We start from the raw sequence: 19961 nt of genomic DNA on the forward strand, positions 1-19961 counted from the left end.
TCGGGTTCATTCATTTCATTCAACATTAAAAACTTAGCTAAAATTTGGTTAAAATACTCCTGAGTAATGATAGTCCAAGGCGAACCTGAATCTACCATGAGAGACAATTCAATTTCACCAATATTGAAAATGCAATCGGGTGCTTTAAGGTGTAGCAAAGCCTGTTCATCAATGATGGATACCACAAAGCCATTAGAATGTGATTCAAGATTACAAATTGCATCTGCATTTGCTTCTACTACAGAAGAAACAGAACCCTTATTATGAGTTTGAAAACGTCTGTCTCTACACATGTTTCCAAAATGACCAATTCTTTTACAAAAATTGCATTCTTTTTCAAGTGCTGGACAACCTGGAAAAGAAGCATAATGAGATTTGTTTCCACATCTAAAACACATTCCTTGCATATTACTATAATCATTAGACTTTTGTGTAAAATTAGTCTTAGATCTGGAAGGCACATATTTTGATGAAGATTGGTTAACCAAAAATTTGTTATCCTGTCTATTTTTAATAACACAGACTTCTTCCTCAGGGACTTTCTTTTCTGTATCATTTCTAATAGTTTTCATCCATAGGTCAGATTGTTCTTGTGCTTTCGCAATTGCAATTGTCTCCGTAAGATTGGGATCACCCATAACCCAAAGTTTGTCTTGTATCCTTTTGCATTTAACATGTACAATGATCTGGTCTCGAATCATTTCATCCGTCATCATACCAAAATTGCAATGCAAACTTAATGATCTTAAAGAGGTTAAAAAGTCATCAAATGTTTCATCTTCTTTCCGTTTTCTAGTGTAGAATTTAAAACGATTTAGGGCAATGCTGACACTGGGTTTAAACCTTTTCTCAAGTCTCGCTAAAGCTTCAGTGTAGACGTTCATTGAATCTCCACCACCATCACTTTGAGAAATAATTTGTGATAAAGATCTAAAAATAACTTGCCCTTCTGAACCAAGGCAATGTAGAAGAATACTCTTTTTCCTCTCAGAGCCCATCCTTTCACCGTCAATGGCCTTCATATAAGTCATGAATTCCTCTTTCCACCTAGTCCACGGCATGGGAGGATCTCCTTTTAGTTGTAAAAACTTAACAGGAGGATCAAATTGCATGTTGTAGACAAATAGCTTGCAAAATTATAATATAAATTGTAGATGGAAAATAATGTACAATGCTGAAATTCTGTAGAATTAATATAAATTGTTTTTTTGTTTGTCTTAATTTGCAGAAAGTATCTTCCAGTTAAAAATATAAAATGACAGTTGAGTAGTAATGTATTACACACGCTGTATTTCCATGAAGCCACAGTCTCAAAATAAATATTTTTTTAAAACTTCCAATAAAAGGACATAAATTGAAAGAACAACTTACGTTGACGCGTTGTGGAAAAACGCGTTGAAAAACGAAGTCTGGAAATGTATTAAATCCTTCAACAAAGATTTATCGGGTTGGTAGCGTTGTCAAGGAAACCAAAGTAAAGCAACGATGCTAGAGATGGAAATGACGTGGGAGCATGGTGAACGTCATGCGTCACAGAGCTCAATGCGCATGCGCTGAAGGATTCGAGTGCGCTCGAGCAACAGCAATCGGAAAATGTTTACTTCTGAAATTTCGGCTTGAAAACAGGTAAACAAGTTGAAAAATTACGCGAAAATGTTGAGCGAGTGCCGCTGTCAAGTTGAATCAAGTCACAGAAGTACAGGTTGAATCAAAAATGACACCACGAAAATAAGATCGAAATTGACGCTTGTAAACGCGATAAAATTGAAATTACAGCTTGTAAAAGTAGAATTCAGCCGCAGGTGCGATCATAGCACATGAACATACAATATCAGCCGCAGGTACAATCAATGTAAATGTATTAAAATAAATTAAGAAGAGTACATACCAGAATTTCAGCAAAAATAAACCAAATAGTGAGTGCAACACCACAGAAATCCATGCTGCTTAGTGGTGATTTCCCTCGTCGCCATATTTTGTTGAATAATCATGGAAAACACATAAAGATGTGATGTATCTTATTAGCAGCATGGCAATCCATCCACAGGTAACAGAGTACAGCTACAACTGATTACTCCAACAGCAACCCATCAGTTCCACCAGCATGTGGAATCCAGAACCCTGTTGAAAGAAAACATGTCGCATGCAGTGGCATGCGACCATGACCAAACCACTTAAAGAAATACAACATGAAATGAGAATACAACAGGGTGTCAGAGTGAGTGATCGTTGTGGAGCTGGGTAAAATCTGGTAGTCCGTTAGAGGTGGCAGGGATGGCTTTGGGCTGTGTGTTAGCGGTGGGATTGGTGGGCGAAAGGGAATGGGGTAGTTTGAGTTGGCTTATTACTGTAGGTGGGTAAGTCTAGCAGCTTGGTGGACGTGGCCGGATTGACTTTGGGTGTGATGTCCCGCCTTGGGCGCCATTCTAAGGACAGGCGTGGAGGAGTTGGTCGCGGTCCGCTGTTTTTATCTGGATTGAAAGTTAATGGGAGTAGGCAGAATTAAGGAGCTTGTGCTGAGGCGAGGGTCCCCTGTGCTTACTTGGTGATGTCTTCAACGCAAGTTGTTGTTAGGAGTTTACTTTTAAGTAAGCATGGGTGCAAAATCCGTTCCGCTCGCGGATTTTGCGGATTTTCGGCAAATTCGCAATCCGCAAATTCCTGCGAATTTGCAGAAAATCCGCGAATCCGCGAGCGGAACGGATCCGGGGGGCAAAAGTTCAAGCTTCAAGCTTGTAACTATTTTAGAATGGCGCCGGCAAGCTGCCAGCGCCATTCTAAAATAGTTACTAAGTTAGCTTCAACAGGAAGCACTAATAGAAGCAGGTGCTCGAGTTTAACTGAACTCGAGCACCTGCTTTATTTTATCTATTAGTGCTTCCTGATGAAGCTAACTTAGTAACTATTTTAGAATGGCGCAGGCAGCTTGCCGGCGCCATTCTAAAATAAAACAGGAGAGGGGCAGAGGGCAGAAGGGCACAACAACGAGTGTGGCAGAGGGCAGAAGGGCACAACAACGAGTGGGGCAAAGGGCAGAAGGGCACAACAACGAGTGGGGCAGAAGGCAGAAGAGCACAACAATGAGTGGGGCAGAGGGCAGAATGACATAAAAACGAGTGGTGCAGAGGGCAGAAGGGCACAAAAACAAGTGGGGCAGAGGGCAGAATGGCACAAAAACGAGTGGGGCAGAGGGCAGTAGGGCACAAAAACGAGTGGGGCAGAGGGCAGAAGGGCACAACAACGAGTGGGGCAGAGGGCAGAAGGGCACAACAACAAGTGGGGCAGAGGGCAGAAGGACACAACAACGAGTGGGGCAGAGGGCAAAATGGCACAACAAGTGGGGCAGAGGGCAGAAGGGCACAAAAACGAGTGGGGCAGAGGGCAGAATGGCACAAAAACGAGTGAGGCAGAGGGCAGAAGGGCACAAAACGAGTGGGGCAGAGGGCAGAATGGCACAAAAATGAGTGGGGCAGAGGGCAGAAGGGCACAAAAACGAGTGGTGCAGAGGGCAGAATGGCACAAAAACGAGTGGGGCAGAGGGCAGAAGGGCACAACAACAAGCGGTCTCGCACAAAAAAACCAGCGAACACGCAAATCGCCCCGCAAACACGCACATCGCCCAGCGAACACGCAAAAAAAATCCGCAAATTCGCACAAATTCGCGTATTTTGCGGATCGCGAATTTGCAAATCCGCAAATTCGTGAATTGCGAATTCGCAAAATTCGCCCATACTTACTTTTAAGCTTGATGACCATCCATGGGTGCCATATTAAGGACAGGCTGGATGGGATCGGTTACAGTCCGTCTGTTTGTGGTGCCGATAGTTCTGCCTCGGGTTATGTGTATCGATTCTTGTGCTCCTGCGTATCCAGGGATGGGGAGAATCCCTTGTGTTTGTCTGTGGGTGGCTTCAACGCCCGATGTTGCCAGGTATTTTATGAGCGATGTCCCGCTATGGGCACCATCTTGAGGCCAGGCAGGAGGGAGTCAGTCGCAGTTTGTGTCTCCGCAATCTCAGGATGATTTCAGCAATTAGGATGTTCCTGTGGATCCGGGAATGGATGTCCTGATGTCGGGGGAGGACGGTCGGAGGCGCCGTTCCCCTATGGAGCACACAATGATGCGGGCGTTTTATTTATGATGTCTCGTTATGGGCGCCATCTTGAGGCCAGGCAGGGGAGAGTCAGACGCGGTCTGTGTCTCCGCGATCTCAGGTTAGTTTCAGCAGTTAAAAAGTTCCTGTGGATTTGGGAATGGATATCCTGATGTCGGGAAGATGGGTGGAGGCGCCGTTCCCCAGTGGAGAGCACGCTGTTGCCAGGCGATTTTATGCGCAATGTCCCGCTGTGGGCGCCATCTTGAGGCCAGGCAGACGGGAGTCAGTCGCGGTCCGTGTCTCCGCGATCTCAGATTCAGTTTGGCGATTAGAATGTTCTTGTGAATCCAAGAGTGGATGTCCTGATGGCGGGGGAAGACGGGTGGAGGCGCTTTTCCCCTGTGGTACTTTGTGGATGGCTTTCGCGGACGTGGTTGCCGGGCGATTTAGGCGTGGTGTCCTGCTATGGGCGCCATTTTGGGGACAGGCAGGAATAGGTCGGTCGCGGTCCGTGTTTCCGCGATCTCCGTGATCTGTTGGGTTGCATCAGTGTTGCTGCCTTGGGTTCAGTTTCAGTCCAGCAGCTCTCGTACTCCTGCAGATCCGGGAATGGATGTCCTGGTGTCGTGGGTGATGGGCGGAGGTGCCGTTCACCTATGGAGGCAGGGTGTTGCCCCCATAGTCAGATGTGGCGATGCTCCTCGTCGTCGGCACGGGTCAGGCTTTACCTGCCCGGGGGACCGGTGAGTACTCTTTAAGTTAGTCTGTCGGTTGGTTAGGAGGCTAGGCAGCATGTTCGTTCCTGCTGGAAGTTGATACTTTAGGAGGAGCTCGGCTTCGGAGCTTCTTCTCTGTGGCCAAAAACACATCCACACACACACAGTGGCCAGACAAAAGAGGCATGGTACCACAGTGAACACAGCTTTGATTCAAGAATGGCAAAAACGAAAATTAACTGGGCTAAAACTTTTCACAACACACATCCTCCAAAGGCATTACCCAGCCTAAACACTGTTTGCATGGGAAAACGTGAAAAGCCACAAAATAATCCACATTTTGTATTTTAATCCAATGCCACCCATGGCCTAAATGATGTTTCAATTCTACAGACACCACAGAAACAATTGTTTCATGCACCCATGAATAGTACAGGGTCTATTGGCTGGAAGATTCATTGGCAAATTAGGCCACATAGTGAATTAAATCAATCAATATTGCAAACCTATTAAAAAACATGGAGAAGAAAATGTACTGAACTGTGCAACATTTTTTCTTTGCAAAAAGAAGATAAATTTAATGCACAAAAATACTAGTCCTCTACGAAAACTGCAGGCCACCCACCACAATACATTTCAGAAATCGAATAAAAGCACAAATAAGTCCAGGTGCATGCCTCAGGTCAAGCAAACAACACCCAAGGAGATTAATCCTTCCAGCTCCAAATCCCAATGAAAAGTGACCAGGAGAGGGACAAAGCACTGGGAGGAGCCTGCTGTACAGGAACAGGAAGTTGGAGTCTCTGGGGCACTTGCTCTGGTTTGAAAAAAAAGTTTAAAACATAAGGCTTCTCGCACAAAATACAACTCCAACAGCCAGTTTGAGAAGAAAATCCACTCCAAATGCCTCTCAACTGCATTCTCAAGCAGAAAAGCTGCTCAACCACTCCATTTGCGATTCAAATCGGCTCTAAGAATGCCAGAATGGTGCCGTCGCGGCCAGAAGTCGTGTGAATGAGTGCAAAGTCTAACAGGAGCTGTCTTGCGGTGTGAGAATACTTGTCCATGCTCGCAAGCAGCCTGAGAGTCTTGGCGCGCAGTTCAGCGAAAAAAAGAAAACTCAAGTGCACGAATAGAAAAAAAACTCCACTTTGCACACGAATGGCGGAATTCAGGAATTCAGCGTTCCTCCGTGGAACGCAGAGTGCCCGAATTCGAGCGGAGCAGAGTTTACAACCCAGGGTTAGTTGCTATTCCCGCTACTTTCTGGTGCCCAAGAAGGACGGAGGCCCTCTCAATTTTCACCTGAAAAAAGAGACATTCAAAATGCCCCTGTCTGCCCTGGGCCCAGGAGACTTATGTTGATGTTGGATTTACAGGGCACTTATTTCCACCTCCCCATACTGCCTGACCACAGACCCTACCTACAGTTCACGGTAGGTGACGAGCACCTTAAGTTTTTTTGCTACCCTTTGGCCTTACCAGCACACTTGGGTGTTCTCCAAGGTGATAGTGGTGGTTGCAGCTCATTTCTGGAGATCAGGGATGCCAGTCTTCCGCTATCTCGATGACAGATGCGTCCCAGGTAACCTCCAGACTACTGCGGTCCTTCTGCACTCACTGGGGTTCACTATCAACATGCAGAAGTCACACCTGACCCCTTTTCAGACATTCCCTTCCATTGGGGCTGTTCTGGACACAGTGCAGTTTCTGGCGTATCCTCCAAAATAGCCAGTCCAGCATATTCAGGCTATGGTACAGATGTTTCAGCCTCTGTCCTGGGTTTCTGTGATACTGACTCTGAGGCTGCTAGGCTTCATGGCCTCCGGCATACTGCTTGTGACACATGCCTGCTGTCATATGCACCACCCCCTGTTGTTTAATTATTTTGTCCACCATAAGCGTGGAAGGGTATACTCAGACGTGAGTCCCTTGCTCATTGCAGCATCAGGATTCAAGCAAGCCGGGCCGAAGACGGCTGTGATGCCAGAAACCGGTCCCCGGAAGCTTGTTTCCTTCCCAGTGAAAGAATTGGCTTGGTAGTTTGGTCTGGCCTGTTCCCATGATGCACTGGGCCAGGGACAGACTAATTTGCATATAGCTAGGTTCTGAGCTGGGATGGTGCAGTGAGCTAAAAAACGGTGTTGGATCAAGCCCTGATCTCTTGACTGGGTGAGAGTATTCTGCTTAATTCAGAAACTCTGTCCATCACCACCCCCTGTTGTTTAATTATGCTGTCATATGCAGGCTCTGCAGTTTAACCTGAAGTTCCAGTGGGCACAGCATCAGGGGATTCTCTCCGACATAATCCAGATCTTGGATTTGTGGCATGTTGTGCTGAGAAACAGTGTGACCCCTTATCTGCTCCCCTTTCCCAGGTTCTTTTGTTCATCCTTACCCTAGCCAAGCAGGGCTCTGCATTGGGCACTTTGAAAGATTATTTATCTGCCATCTCAGCCTTTCTGTGGCTGTCAGATTAGCCCTCTCTCTTCAAGTACCCTATTGCAAATAGGTTCCTTTAAGGTCTACAGTACATTTCCCACATCTCCCTTTGTTATGCCTCAAAGGGACCTTAACTTGGTTCTTACTTTCTTAATATGCACTCCCTTTGAGCTGCTTTTTCTTGTCCTCTTATGCTCCTCAACAACAAGAGGGCCTTTTTTGTAGCAATTACATCTGCCAGGAGGGCCAGTGAGCTACATGCACTGTCCTCTCAACTTCCCTACATTTCCTTTTGCAATGACAAACTGGTCCTGCAGACTTGAGCAACCTGTTACCCTGTTCCATGTGGGCCAGTCCTTCACTTTGCCTACCTTTTGTACTTCGCCTCATTCCTCTAAGGAAGAGGAGGGGCTCCACTGGCTGCACCCAAAAAGAGAGTTGTCTTTTTACCTTGACCACACAAAAATGTACCAAGTGGACGATCAACTCTTCGTGGGGTATGGCACCCAAGAAACGGAAGACTGTTTACAAACACACCATCTACCATTGGATTTTGTTCTGCATTAAAATCTGCTACACAGTGGAAAAAACACAACCCACTGAGGGTTTGTGCTCAACCACTACATTAGCTTAAGGAGTTCTGGTCCTAGTCATCTGCCAGGCAGCAACTTGGGCATCTCTGCACACGTTTACCAAGCACTACTGCCTGGACAGTCAGGTCCATAGGGATGGACACCTCACCTGTTCAGTCTTGCAGGACTTTTTTTGTGTGAAATTGTTTCGCAGACCCACCTCGGGAGGTATTGCTTGGGTATCTATTCTAAGGTAAGGAATCTGCAGCTGGAAGTCTCTATCAGATGAACAAGTTTTTTTTGTTTACATTTTTTTTTTTATTGCGAGTTTTATTTTTCATGGTACTTAATTATACATTTTCAATTATGACATGATGCCAGGTGTACACAGGCAGTCAGACAATATAAGTGCATTATGGAGCATCCATCTCATCATACATCGTATATTTCAAATAAGAAACAGCAAATTGTACATGGATATTACCCCTCCAGTGATCTGATGCGAGATTTGGTAGGCTGACTAATGCCGGGTGCCTGTATATGTGGGTTTCCGCAAGAGTGCGGGTTGATATGTAGTCCCCCACTCTATCCCGGTAAGTAACTTACCTTTGTTAACACCTAATCTAGTACAGACTATCTAGCTGCAGATTCTTTAATGACCTACCCATCCTTCCCGTTTTGTGAACAGATTTCTATGGTCAAGTCTGCTCTCCTTTCATGGTGCCAGTTTTTCACACTGGTGCTCAGTGATCTTTGTGGCTCCGTACTTCTGGAGTGGAAACTCGCAAATAGAAACGGACGTCAGTGCGCTGGGGTGGTGCCTATATAGGCCTATATAGGCACCACTCACGTCAATTTCATCCTGGATGACGCCATGCAGAGCCGAATGTTACCACCTACCAGCTTGCAGGCATACTGCTCACAAAAAATTTCCAGATCCAGTCTGACATTTAGGGATAATTCTAAAGTAAGGAATCTGCGGCTACATAGAGTCTCTACCAGATAAGGCATTACCAGAGGTAAATAACTTGTTCTGGTTCTGAACATGGCAAGATAAGATGGAGGTAGTTACTCATGACCTAGAAAACAAAAGAATGTCTTGATTGCCTCTGGTGTGGGGCCCACATTTGTGGTAGAGAAATGAGGACACACTGGCTTGAAGTTTCTACTCTAACTCTATATTAAAGTAGCGGACAGTAGTTTTGCATTTCAATGTAAGTTCTGATAGCGTTTGTGGATAGTTCTGCACTTTTGCTTATACCACTCTGACTGGCCCAGCCAAGGTCTTTGTCATGAAGTGTGAGCAGGAAGATCGGGTGGAACTTGGAGTTTAATATGCTGGAGAAAATCAAAGCAAAGGCACCAAGACCAGAAAGCTTGCACAAATTAACTATCTGTTAACCTGTAGGTGCCAGCCCTTTCAGAGAACAATGGGCTCGGAAAGGGCAGGGGGCCTTTCTAGCTTCAGATGAGTCCTTGCTCTCCTTTCCTTAATATTCGTCAGTCATACCAACTACAGTTGAAGACTGGAATCGGGCAGCCCTCCAGTTCACATCTGCTTTCTGGGCTCTGCCTGTATGCCTCCAAATTAGGTACCACTAGATTATAGTAAAGACAAAAAGGTTCCCACTGTTGCTATGGCATCACACGTGTTCCATACAAGCATCCTCTACACACAAGATGGTGTACATTTGCAACATCCATGTCCCTCATGGAGGAGTGAAGAGACCAATTTCTGAAGACTGGCAGACCAGTATAAAAACACCGGAGGTCCTCACAGTACTTAGTCCACAGCAAGAAAAGTCCACTCATTGGACTGGGAAGACTAGAAGAAATGTTGATTCACAGTCCTGTGCTGTAACCCTGCCTCGTGCGCCACTGAGAAGTCAACCCTTGTAAATAATCTGACCATAGGAGCAATTTAGGGTTTTCTTCCTTCATATCCATCAACTACTTGTGTGGCTTGCAATCCATCTGGACCCCAAACCTCATTGCAAATAAGTAAGGCCTAAACATTTGGGAGGCAATACTGTGCAAAGCAGTCTATCAATGCAGCCCAATTCTGCTTTCTAGACAGAAATCTTTGGCTAATAAAGAGAACCGGATGCTTTCTGCCTTTCTCGTTGAGGTGGCTGAGATTGCCTCAACTCGCTTTTCGGAAGCAACAGTTTGAAGGGTTCATTTGAGTTAGGGGCCTTCTGGTGTATTGAACATTGTGGCCTTCAAGGCATAAAAAGCTCACAGTCCTCAGTCACTTTCTTTCATTTGCTCTTCGGAGGTTAGGGTTGCCAGCGGGGCAGTTATAGTTCCATAGCTGGTCAAAACATTCCTGTAGTAATCGTTGAGGCCCTAAGAAAGTTCTTGCTGTGCCTGTTTGGTGGTGTGGAATGGTAGGGCCATGACTGCTTGTCTGCCTACCTGTGAGCGCGACCCCCCACCTTCAAGTTCATCACCCACCTTGTTTCCTTGTTTCATGTATTGCGGGCATTGTGGTCTGCTGTTCTCTGGCATGTCAGGCTAGTATTGTCAATTCTGCAATTCTGACATACAATAGAGGCCACAAAAGCTAGAGTGCGAGGGCAGAGAGGTATACAAAGAAAATAAGACAAGTCGGTCATTGCTTGTACTTTTCTTTTTTATTCCGTTCTTCTTCAAAGATTGCAGATAAGTACAAGCAACGAGTTTTGCCTATCTATAGGCTTCCTCAGGGCTGCACGCATGGAAGTCTACATTCACATACAAATATGATATACGCGAAAATAAATGTTTTTATATCACCAAAATCGAGAGCCCATCACCATTCACCAAACATTTATACACTTGTACACAAATGTTGTTCATGATTAGCCAAAAAGAAGTCTTATAATACAGGACTAGAGACTTTCAAGACAACATGTAGGTGAACATTTTAGAAGCAACTTTTTTACAAATAGTGAAACAAAACATTTAAAAACATATATCAAACCCATTGCACATTATTATCACAAAGAAAACACAGAGTCAAGGAAAGGAGGAGAGAGAAACTTTCAATTATTTAACAATGTATCATACAATAAAAAAACGTCCTCAACTAATTGATATGTGCACAGAAAGGAGGTGTAAGACTTTAAAACAAGAGGCACAGAACAGACACCTCAATTATGTTAGGATAAAAAACATATACCTCAATCGCGTTAAGACAAAGATTCAGAGAGAGCAATTGAAGTATTGCGTATCAAGCACATAGAAATGTAAGGTTGGGGGTGTGGGTGGGGCCACTAGCCAGAACATGGGGACCTATAGCTAAATAAAGTTTTGTATTCAAAAATGTAATCCCAAAGAAAGAAGAAATATCTTGTAGCTGGGCCACAATCCAGTCAAGTAGTTTTTAGAATGTTATTTGTCCTCTGTCTTTTATTTTTCTCCCATTCTGCCATAGCTCTGGTTCTGACGGTACCCATTCAGTGCTGTTCAGTGCTTCCCTTACCTGAGCCTTCTTCTACAGTTGTCTGGACAGCTTCTAGTCTTGCTGATCCTCTTCCCTCTTCCCTCTGAATCTGTATCTGTAATTTTCTGCTTTCAGTTTCTTGCATCTGGCTTTTTCTTCCAGCTAGGGACTATGGAAGAACAAGACTACTTCTGTAAGAATTTCACTGTAGGCTCTGGCACAGTATGATGTTTATTCATATTGACAGAGATCACTGGGAGAGCTCATCGACAAGTGATTTGAGGTCTGCCCCTTAACAAGTGCGTTCTCTTTCCATAAATTATCATCGGACTACATGAGATCATCATTCAGCCAATTAGTAGCGTTTCGCTGCTGTAATTGAAGAGATAAGCTCTAGCACAACAGGCGTTGACCATGCACTTCATAAATGCTGGTTGGTCAAACTTCATCAATCAACATGCCAGCAGTGCATTTGACTATATTTGGTGCTAAGTCACAAGTTCACTTTACATTATGGAAAATTCATCATGTTAACTAACTTCAAATAACTCTATCTTAGCTTTTGTCCTTGATCACAAACTTGCTATTCTCTAAAAGAGCTGTTCTGTTCAATCACAAACACATCTGTGCTGGACTTGGCCCTTTCTGCAGGGTCATCCCTAAACGCTTTGCCTTCACCATCCTGTTTTCTGAACCCATTTTGTTGGATTTTAGGTCTCTGTGCACTTTACCACTGCTAACCAGTGCTGAAGTGCTTGTGCCCTTTCCTCTAAACATGGTAGAATTTGCTTACACCCAACTGCCATATTTAATTTACTTGTAAGTCTCTAGCAAAGTGGTGCTACATATGCCCAGGGACTGTAAATCAAAATATGCCAGTGGGCCTGCAGCACTGATTGCACCATCCACCTAAATAGCTCTTTAAACATGTCTCAGACCTGGAACTGTGGATACCACAGATGAGGAACCACTGTACTGCTCCTCTGCAAGAATAACTACCACTTTGCTGCCCTGCTATGCTGCTGCTCTGCTGTCTGCTGTCCTGCTTGCTGAGAAGGAATATTGGACCTGCACTCTTCATCTTGGACTGAAGTGACTCCAAGGGTCAGCCAGTTGGCCTCCTGTTCTGAGCTACAGGGACATAACAAGCCCTAGAGGCTCCCCACAACTGCCCAACTGACCTGCTGTCTGGACCTGCCTCAGCCATGCTGGCCTCTGCTGGAGTGAGTTCATGACCCCAAGTGGGGCCCCTCAGGTCATGGAAACTGTGTTTGGCTCAGTTGAGCTTCAATGAAGTGTTTGGGCTCTTCACAAACTGGGCTGTTGGTGCCAAAACCTTTCTGCTCACACCCATCACCAATGCAAAGTTCAGGCAAACAAACTTTGCCCTAAAGCATCGACCACCACGATGATCATCAGTGCTAAGCTCCAGCCTTGACAATACGCAACAGGATCTTCTTGCTGTAGCAGTGACCATCCTCCCCACCCAGCTGGCTGTTCGTGCTATTTCAACTGCCATCTGAAGTTGCTCCTCGTGGCCCCTCCCACAGCAAACAAAACTCTTGGCCCTGGACCAAGGAGATACCTCTTTATGTGGGACTAACCTGGTCCCTGTAGCTGACCTCCGCTCCATCGTGGTTGGCCTGAACTTGTGACTTCACCATTACAAGAATTGTGGTTGTTGCTTGAGGAGGGTTCCACCCCCCTAAAACCAGTAACCCAATTTCTTACAATCTGCTCTCTCAGCTCTGTAAATGTATGATTAGAATATGGTTTCAGCCATGTTATCAATTATTATTTCATCTACACAGCTGTGACTTGTGTGCATTACTAAACTTTTTTTCACCTTCATCTCAATTCAGTTCCCTTTTTACTCTGCATTCTACACATATCCCAAACCCTCTGTACTGTTGATAGTGCACCCAAAACATGTATTGTGGTTTCAATGAGACCATATGTTTGGTTTGTCTTTCATCTGTCTCTTGGACTTGGATTTTGTGTGAAAAGCAGTTTTGGTACTAGCTTCCGTTTAGGCTTCACTTCACAAAAAGAATCACCACTGAAGTATGCCCATCCCTTTAATGGAAATATTACTGGTAAGTACCAGCAAACAAGCTAAGGGGGTCCAAAGTCAGACTTTCTGTTTGTTATGGATATCAAAAAAGACATTACCCAGTATAACAATGCATAGTTTCTCCAATCCTGTATGTTGACAGATCAAGATCATGTTCCCAGTGCTTGATGACCTCATGAATAGGACACTTTACTCCGCACACATTTACAATGCGTGCCATTACTCCGTGTTTTTTACTCCACAAAAACTTTTACAACACAGGCATTTACAATGCAATCCATTACAACATAATTTACTATTCTAACCCCACCGGGGTGTTGTAATGGGGAATGCAGTGTAATGGTTTGCGGGGTAAAGCCCTGCGTTGTAAAGGTTTTTGCAGAGTAAAAAATGTGGGGTAATGACATGCGTTGTAACAAATACGGATGTTTCCCACCCTCACTCATGGTCAAGGACATATAGAGAGAAGATCTGGAAAACCTAAGGAATTGCTCCATTTTACCAAAATAAGTAGATATAGCAATTGAAGTTTATGATGGTTAATTTGTAAATAAGGTTAGAAGGATTAGTTTATCAAATTGTAATTATATAGATTTTAGATATCCTGGTATAATGTGAATGAATACAACTAATAATTTGCTGTATTTCCCAGAGGACAGATGAACCCAGGAGGCTCGCATCTGATGGGGGATCTGCAGCCAGAACTTCAGCAAATCATTTTCATGAAGGAAAGAGGCAATCTCATCAGCAAGGTCTGCAAACTATGAATGCGCTGATATATATTATTCTGTGAAATATCGAGATCACATGATAGAAGGAGTGATGCAAATGTGTACCTTCTATAATAATGAGAGCTGTGGTATGTACTGGTACACCAGAATGAGAAACCTTACTGCTGTTAGAATGAAAAATAATTCTGACGCATATTCTTATCGATGGCTTATTTGCATATGCTTGGTAAGGTAGACAGCAGTGTTCCAATGTTCCACTAGCACATAGGGGTTAATAGAGATAGTATTGAAATAAGGCACTCTTCGGGTCACAGTAGCAATATCATGTTATGAAGCTTGCTCATCCATACACTATTTGTTTTAGAGTAGATAGGACAAGTATCTCATAAAGCCTTGGATTGTTATTGAATAAACAAGGAAGGTTATTAGATTAACCTTAGGGATTTAACTGCTGGCCATGGTATACCTGGTAAACCAGTCTTGTCAGTGTTTTGACTTGTTGGATAGCAGTAGATCATAGTGTACCTTAGCACTGGGCAGTGCGTGATACATAGATTATACATAATACTTATGCAGATAATGTGGAAAAAGGAAAAATATCAAGGCTGACAACATTTTGAAAAATCATTTTCTACTGCATTCAGGTCTGCGGAAAGCAGACTTAACATTTTTAAGATAACAGCCAATTTGTTGGTGTATGAAAGACATTTATGCCATAAAGACAAGACTGCAAATATGATACCTGTTAACATGAATGCCAAACAACAAAACGAAAGTCACAACGTGCTGATCACACAGAAACTAATGTAACTTTGAGCACAACAAATGGGATGCACAGAAGAATAGAAAGTGTCAAACAAGTATATTTCTCAGCAGAATAAATACACCTGAACGGGAACCATACAAATTGAAGACGACATACCGGAAGAGAAAGACGGTGAGCACATTAGTTGACTGTGCAATATACTGAAACGTTTGAACACTTTACAGTTTAACAATCTGCTCTAATGTTTAGGGCAGGGGTCTCCAACCCTTTCTGTAGTGAGAGCTACTTCTGATCAGGGAAAATCATTATGAGCTACGGAAGGCCAAGCAACTTGCCCTTTTTTAACAGACACCACCACTCCAGCTCTGTTGCTTTTTAGCCTCATGTCCTAACAGCCAGATACTAGGGTTTGAAGAAAATACTTTGACTAGGTGCACTATGACAGGGCTACCATGTATATCAATAAGATTGTGGTCTTTTAGGATGCATGATCATGTGTATGTATGAATGAATAGATATATATATATGGGTGATTGAGAGCCTGTGTCATATGTACTTGTGGCACAGGAAATAACTTTCGCCATATGTGGCACAGTTAAATCTATAACACAAACAACCATTTTATTAAATGGGACAATGTTAAAGTGCAGAAAAATGTTCTAAAAAATATTTCAATATATGGAAAATTGTTCTGCAGTTTACATTTTTTTCCACTGAAATCAAAATCCATCTCTGAGGACACGCCACTACGCATAGACGCATCCAGGGGAGCAGAGGCCCAGACTAACAACCCAAAGACGTATGATCTGCATAGCTGGGTACAGACCCGGAAACCAACTCTTAACAGAGAGTAGCTCTAAGGCCGCAAGCCAGGACACCCAGGACCTTACAGATACTGGCACACCTGCTGACTCAACTACAAAATAGCAAAGCCCTCACTCTGTGACTGACACAGTTAGTGACTCTGGGACAGGTCCAGCCTTCGCATCTACAGGAATAGAATCACCTCATCCAACCATTACACACACAGCGCCCAGTTCTTCCAAGGAAAAGGTCCCACTCCTGCCACAACCTGGGATCTCGTCCAGGCTCAATAACCAAGCGCCTCACAATGCAGGAAATAAAGCAATAAGGAAGCTCCCCTATCTCAACTGCCCAAGAGACATTAGATGGCACCACCAGCCCAATCAACACTTCAAAACCGATCTCCGACATGATGTGTACACAAAGCAAAGTCACAAGGGCAGAGCCTCTTCAGGGCTCAAACACGCACATGTATCATCTTAGACTCAATCTCCAAGCCAGATTTAAGCAACTCTCTACACAGATCACCCTTATTAATACCGTTTGAACTTTCATGTGCGCAAGACAACCTGTTAAGGTCAATCAATGCTTCCCTGTCTGCAGCGATGCTTTAACATGGCAATCTGAGGAACTTGAAATTCAGATGGAAACCCTCTAAGTAGTGGCTGCCATGACCATGGCCAAGAAAGTAGACATGATTGCTACAGACAGCAGCAGCGCAACCCTTGCACCGGACTGCCGGTGCCCAGGGATAGTGGACAAAATGGCATTGCTTCCTATGATACTTACCTCACTGGTGGACGAGTTAAAACTCAAAATTAAAACTTGCCCCAGCCCTCAGATCCTAGTGAACAGCATAAATGAACACACAGAACCCAGCAGGGACCTAGACCCCACACCCAGCCAACTCCACCAGTGGATAACAGCCAAAGCAACCGGGCCTCCACACTCTGAGCCAATGACAGGCCATAGCAACCAAACAGTGGATACCGAGTCTAACAATTTGGAGGCTACAGGTTCGCAAGATGTGCATCAAATAGGGGCAAAGTGGTTAAACTAGTGCAGGCACCGAGATATAACAGGTATGTTGCACTGTTGCGGTCTCCCTTGCTTCCATCATTATCACATGATGCAATGAGTAGACATTGGGAGCAGTCGGTATTATTAAGATCGGATATATGTATTCGGCCGAGCAAAGACACCCATTTTTAGATCTACAGCAAGAATATGGATTAAGCGCTGGCTCTTGTTCTAAGTATATACAAATTATGAAATTCTTAAATCAAATTAGAGCCGAATTATTCTCCTTGGGTAACATTTCTCTCTTGGAAGCTGTTATCCGCCCAGAGTGTCGAATTAAGCATATCAAGAAAATCTTAGTGGACTCTATGCCACATGATTTAGAGAAGGTTGAAGACAACTGGGCAGGAAGCTGGGCGATGGAGACACAGACCTATATAGGTCAATTGCACTTGGAAAGGCGACTTTTTTATCGGCTAACTTGAGAGCCCAGCACTTTAAATCAATCTTCAATCTTTATTTTACTCCGGCAAAGCTATTTGGGTGAGGCTAAAGGGAGGATGATAGATGCCCCAGGTGCGCGCAAGGCCCTGCTGATATGATACACATGTTTTTTAGCTGTGCAAAATTGGTCACTCTAAGGAAAGGAATGGAGGGGTTCCTCCAGGGGGCGATAGGAAAGCAAGTTTCTATTCCGCCACTTATGATGCTTCTAGGTTATGACAATAAAGATGGATTGGTCACAACCATATTCATTTTATTTTTATCTTGGTTGCAGTAGCTCGGCTCCTTGTAGCAACCATTTGGAAAGGATCCTGGGTCCCCTACCTATCAAGCTTGGTTGGGTCACCTACTTGGTATATATAATCAAGAAAGAGCCCTATATAACTGTAAGGGGAGACACCCTAAGAAAAGAGGCCAACAGATCTGCTCCCCCTTGACCAAGCTGATTACCAAGGACCAGGTTAGTAGGGATAGGTTTGTACATGACTCCTAGGCGGGGGGGATGTTTGGGAGCGTAATATCTTGTGGTTTTAATTTTGAATTTGTATGAGCTCCATAATATCAACAAAATGTTCCCTGCTGTGATTTATTCCACCTCTTTCAAAAGGGACTGGTATAATTAATTGTCTGTATAGCCCATTTATACTTAAGTTAATGAATTTGGGACAAGCTATTTATATATGTAAATGTATGAAATTGATATTTATTGCATATTTAACAGATATATTTTTTGTTGTCTCTCTGGGCAATAACAATTTTTAAAAAAGGATGTACTTCAAACAGCACCGCCATTCACACAGAGAGAGAAGAAACACCTTAAAAAACAACAAAAGCATCTAAAGAGACTGCCAACGAAAACTCCCTGGCACAAATCAAGTAACATGTCAGGTAAAAAGACCCATCAAAGTGGGCCTCTGATTCAGGAAACAGCCCACCTATCTTTCCCATATTTCTTAAGAACACATAACACCTAGCCGACCCGGAACATGGCACCTCAGCTTAAAAAACAACCATCGTACATACATACGCGCAGGCCACCATGGTGGCCCTCCCTGTACAGTCAGCGACCCCGACTCAAGGGGATACATCACATGCCCTGATCGAAAAGCCTCAGATGGTCAACACTCAAAACTCATATTCATGGGACAAAAAGCCCAAGACCATCAACTGTGCATATTGGTCAGTGACCCAGGCAAGGAAACCTTAAGCCAGCACCCACAGGGACTCCAGTCCATGTTCAGTTAACTCCAACAAAGCACTCAACCAAGACAAACAACAATAAATACCAGGGAAGCCTTTGTGGTGGTAGACAGCATAGGGGGAGCCCCCATGAACTGGAAAAGCCTTACAAATCAGGAATCAGCACAAACATCCAACGGAGCATGCAATGCTCCAGAACTGGAAATCAACCAACAAAGAAGCCCTATTAACAACAAAAGCTCATTAGAGCAGCCCCATCGATTGACACGGTCTCCAGGGAGAAAGAAGTTATAAGTCCTACCCAAGGGACAGCATATAGCACCTCAGAGCACTCACAAGACCTATGTAGCACTTACAAGTATGCCCCCAGAATTCAAGCAACATAAAGGGGCCCCTAATGCAACCCTAGCATGTCAGCTCTAGGGGGTGGACAACTGTCAAAGATGAGCATGACTCCGCTGTACATATCGAAAGGCAATATAGATTTTCTCAACAGAGCAAACATTCGCAAACTCCTATGACACATTCAGCCGCTGTTTCATATCACCTGCAGGGACATTATCAGGGTGCAATTTATCACTCTGACTTCGCAGCCGAGGAAGGAACAAACCATCATAACTTAGCACTACACCAGCATATCAGCAAGTGTGCTCCAAGAAAAAGATCTATTCTCAAAATGGGGGATCGGCATATGGAGGATTGCAAAGGAAAAGTACCCATTCATTGACACGCACCCCTCCTCCCCCCCCCCCCCCAACAACACTCCACCGGCCTGTGTCCTGAAAGGGACCTGCCGAGGGGAAATCCCTCCAGAACATATTAACATGAACATCAGATGCAGGGTGGATGGCCAGTATGGGAGCAGGCTTGTCACTACCTCCAACGAAGACTGTCCACTTCTCCGCGCCCCAAACTCAGCTTACTGAGGCTGGGTCACCACCAATTTGGCCAACAGAACTCAGGCCTGTCCCTAGCAAGAATCCCTCTCACCACAGCGGGAAGCACTTGAAAGCTACACATCTTAACATGGAATGTTGCGGGGATGCATAAGAACCTGCAAAGCTCAACAGCGACCACGCTCCTCGAAGGGGCGGATCTCATCTGTGTACAAGAAACGTGGGCAACCACACTTAATCCCTTAACAGGCTATGCAGAATTATTTTGACCAGCAATCTAAACCAATCTATTTGGAAGACCTTGTGGAGGCAACTCCATGTATATATCAAGCATTCCCTGAAGTTATGCTTTACAGAAATAAAAAAACACTTCTGACATGGTTCTAGCCGGCATCTTGAAAGAGTTCAAGTGTAACGAAGGGCCACTACCCATATTATTAATCAATGTATACTTTAATCTAAGCATGGGCGCAAAATCCGCTCTGCTCGCGGACTTTGAGGATTTTCGGCAAATTAGCAATCCGCGAATTCCCGCGAATTTGCCGAAAATCAGTGAATCCGCGAGCAGAACGGATCCGGGGGGCAAAAGTTCAAGCTTCAAGCTTGTAACTATTTTAGAATGGCGCCGGCAAGCTGCCAGCGCCATTCTAAAATAGTTACTAAGTTAGCTTCAACAGGAAGCACTAATAGAAGCAGGTGCTCGATTTTAACT

The 19961-nt window shown here is 44.3% G+C and overlaps 1 protein-coding gene across 1 annotated transcript in view; it reads left to right on the forward strand.

The window, feature by feature from the left end:
• Positions 1 to 19961, forward strand: part of LOC147703391 (uncharacterized) — a 9287842-nt gene that overhangs the window by 5666693 nt on the left and 3601188 nt on the right. The window contains exon 20 of the mRNA XM_086931832.1: positions 13981 to 14080. Coding sequence (XP_086787958.1) covers positions 13981 to 14080 — 100 coding nt within the window. The remainder of the gene's footprint in view (positions 1 to 13980; positions 14081 to 19961) is intronic.

This window comes from Lissotriton vulgaris, chromosome 7, assembly GCF_964263255.1.
Source record: "Lissotriton vulgaris chromosome 7, aLisVul1.2, whole genome shotgun sequence".
Classification (NCBI taxonomy): domain Eukaryota; kingdom Metazoa; phylum Chordata; class Amphibia; order Caudata; family Salamandridae; genus Lissotriton; species Lissotriton vulgaris.